This window comes from Penaeus monodon, chromosome 32 (assembly GCF_015228065.2).
Source record: "Penaeus monodon isolate SGIC_2016 chromosome 32, NSTDA_Pmon_1, whole genome shotgun sequence".
NCBI classification, from domain to species: Eukaryota; Metazoa; Arthropoda; class Malacostraca; order Decapoda; family Penaeidae; genus Penaeus; species Penaeus monodon.
Window position 1 is genome coordinate 7,971,741 of NC_051417.1, and position 3,174 is coordinate 7,974,914.

General features: G+C 59.4%; 1 protein-coding gene across 1 annotated transcript in view; it reads right to left on the bottom strand.

Moving 5' to 3' along the window:
• LOC119593539 (gibberellin-regulated protein 14-like) overlaps nt 1–3,070 on the bottom strand; it is an 8,873-nt gene extending 5,803 nt beyond the window's left edge. The window contains exons 1-5 of the mRNA XM_037942500.1: nt 2,993–3,070; nt 2,738–2,797; nt 1,176–1,237; nt 729–844; nt 389–487 (exon numbers count right to left, since the gene is read on the bottom strand). Coding sequence (XP_037798428.1) covers nt 389–487; nt 729–844; nt 1,176–1,237; nt 2,738–2,797; nt 2,993–3,070 — 415 coding nt within the window. The remainder of the gene's footprint in view (nt 1–388; nt 488–728; nt 845–1,175; nt 1,238–2,737; nt 2,798–2,992) is intronic.
• Nucleotides 3,071–3,174: the final 104 nt, after the last annotated feature.

The following is a 3,174-nucleotide window of genomic DNA, read 5'->3' on the forward strand; positions in this document are numbered from 1 at the left end:
CACTGCCCAATTTACTGATCATAGAAAAAAGAATTAAGGTGCATTAATAATCACGAGAACATGAAAATTATTTTAGAATTAACAAAATCTCGTTTCGCTTCGTTAGTTTCCTTTTAATTAACGTGGCAGTGATTTTCCTTTACGTAGTAGGCCCTTCGGAATAAGGGGGGGGGGGGGGCGTCAGATGTGCCTATGTTGGAGGATATGAGGAGGGGGGGGGTGCCTACATGGGGATCCGAAGGGGGGCGGGTGCCTACATGGGTGGGTTCTAAGGGGGGGTACCTACGTGGGGGGGGGGAAAAGGGCGTGCCTACATGGGGATTCTAAGGGGGTGCCTATGTGGGGGTTCTAGGGGGTGCCTACGTGGGGGTTCTAAGGGGGTGCCTACGTGGGAGTTCTAAGGGGGGATGCCCACATGGGGGTTCTAAGGGGGTGCCTACGTGGGAGGTTCTAAGGGGGTGCCTACATGGGGGTTCTAAGGGGTTGCCTACATGGGAGGTTCTAAGGGGGGTGCCTATGTGGGAGGTTCTAAGGGGGTGCCACGGGGGGGGGGGGTTCTAAGGGGGTGCCTACGTGGGGGTTCTAAGGGGTGCCTACGTGGGGGTTCTAAGGGGGTGCCTACGTGGGGGTTCTAAGGGGGGTGACAACGTAGGGGGTTCTAAGGGGGGTGACAACGTAGGGGGTTCTAAGGGGATGCCTATGTGGGGGGTTCTAAGGGGGGTGCTTACATGGGGGTTCTAAGAGGGTGCCTACGTGGGGGGGTTCTAAGGGGGGTGACAACGTAGGGGGTTCTAATGGGGGGTGCCTATGTGGGGGTTCTAAGGGGGTGCCTATGTGGGGTGTTCTAAGGGGTGCCTACGTGGGGGTCTAAGGGGGGTGCTTACATGGGGGTTCTAATGCGGGTGCCTACATGGGGGTTCTAAGGGGGCTGACTACATGGAGGGTTCTAAAGGGGGTGACTACATGGGGGGTTCTAAGGGGGGTGCCTACGTGGGGGGTTCTAAGGGGGTGCCTATGTGGGGGGTTCTAAGGGAGGTGCCTACGTGGAGGTTCTAAGGGGGTGCCTACGTGGGGGGTTTTAAGGGGGGTGACTACATGGGGGGTTCTAAGGGGGATGCCTACGTGGGGGGTTCTAAGGGAGGTGCCTACGTGGAGGTTCTAAGGGGGGTGCCTACTTGGGGGGTTCTAAGGGGGGGTGCCTACGTGGAGGTTCTAAGGGGGTGCCCACATGGGGGTTCTAAGGGGGGTGACTACATGGGGGGTTCTAAGGGGGTGCCTACGTGGGGGGTTTTAAGGGAGGGTACCTACGTGGGGGTTCTAAGGGGGTGCCTACGTGGGGGGTTCCAAGGGAGGGTACCTACGTGGGGTTCTAAGGGGGGGTGCCTACGTGGGGGGTTCTAAGGGGGGGTGCCTACGTGGGGGGTTCTAAGGGGGTGCCCACATGGGGGTTCTAAGGGGGGTTCCTATGTGGGGTGTTCTAACGGGGGTGACTACATGGGGGTTCTATGGGGGTGCCTACGTGGGGGTTCTAAGGGTGGTGACTACATAGGGGGTTCTAAGGGGGGTGCCTACATGGGGGTTCTAAGGGGGGTTGCCTACGTGGGGGTTCTAAGGGGTGGTGCCTACGTGGGGGGTTCTAAGGGGGGTGCCTACGTGGGGGGTTCTAAGGGGGGTGCTTACATGGGGGTTCTAAAGGGGGTGCCTATGTGGGGGTTCTAAGGGGGTGCCTACGTGGGAGGATAAGAGGGGGTGCCTACGTGGGGGTTCTAAGGGGAGTGCCTACGTGGGAGGTTCTAATGGGGTGCCTACGGGTGGGGTGGGTTCTAAGGGGGTGCCTACATGGGGGTTTTAAGGGGGTGCCTACGTGGGGGTTCTAAGGGGGTGCCTACGTGGGGGTTCTAAGGGGGTGCCTATGTGGGGGTTCTAAGGGGGTGCCTACGTGGGGGTTCTAAGGGGGGTGCCAAATGGGGGTTCTAAGGGGGGTGCCTACGTGGGGGTTCTAAGGGGGTGCCTACGCGGGGGTTCTAAGGGGGTGCCTATGTGGGGGTTCTAAGGGGGTGACTACGTGGAGGCTCTAAGGGGGTGCCTACGCGGGGGTTCTAAGGGGGTGACTACGTGGAGGCTCTAAGGGGGTGCCTATGCGGGGGTTCTAAGGGAGGGTACCTACGTGGGAGTTCTAAGGGGGGGGTGCCTACGTGGGGGTTCTAAGGGGGTGCCTACGCTGGGGTTCTAAGGGGGTGACTACGTGGAGGCTCTAAGGGGGTGCCTATGCGGGGGTTCTAAGGGGGTGACTACGTGGAGGCTCTAAGGGGGTGCCTACATGGGGGTTCTAAGGGGATGCCTACGTGGGGGTTCTAAAGGGGTGCCTACGTGGGGGTTCTAAGGGGGTGCCTACGTGGGGGTTCTAAGGGGGTGCCTAAGTGGGGGTTCTAAGGGGGTGCCTACGCGGGGGTTCTAAGGGGGGTGCCTACGTGGGGGGTTCTAAGGGGGGTGCCTACGTGGGGGGTTCTAAGGGGGGTGCCTACGTGGGGGGTTCTAAGGGGGGTGCCTACGTGGGGGGTTCTAAGGGGGGTGCCTACGTGGGGGGTTCTAAGGGGGGTGCCTACGTGGGGGGTTCTAAGGGGGTGCCTATGTGGGGGGTTCTAAGGGGGTGCCTACGTGGGGGGTTCTAAGGGGGTGCCTATGTGGGGGGTTCTAAGGGGGGGTGCCTGCATGGGGGTTCTAAGGGGGTGCCTACATGGGAGGTTCTAAGGGGGTGCCTACGTGGGGGTTTTAAGGGGGTGCCTACATGGGGGTTCTAAGGGGGTGCCTACGTGGGGGTTCTAAGGGGGATGCCTACGTGGGGGGTTCTAAGGGGGTGCCTACGTGGGGGGTTCTAAGGGGGGTGCCTACGTGGGGGGTTCTAAGGGGGTGCCTACGTGGGGGTTCTAAGGGGGTGCCTACGTGGGGGTTCTAAGGGGGGGGGCCAAAAGGGTCCAGCTTCTCCTGCTACCTGGATTTCTCGGAAAGATGCCGTTGCCAAGTAACCTTTTTTGTGGCCGGAGAGTACGATGCACATACGAGATTGCATTGTTCTTATTCAGTGTATTGCGTAAGTTATCGCGTAATTTGTAAGAATATGACAACCGATTATAGATTATAAGTGCTATTTTGTAATGTATTACACGAGAGAAG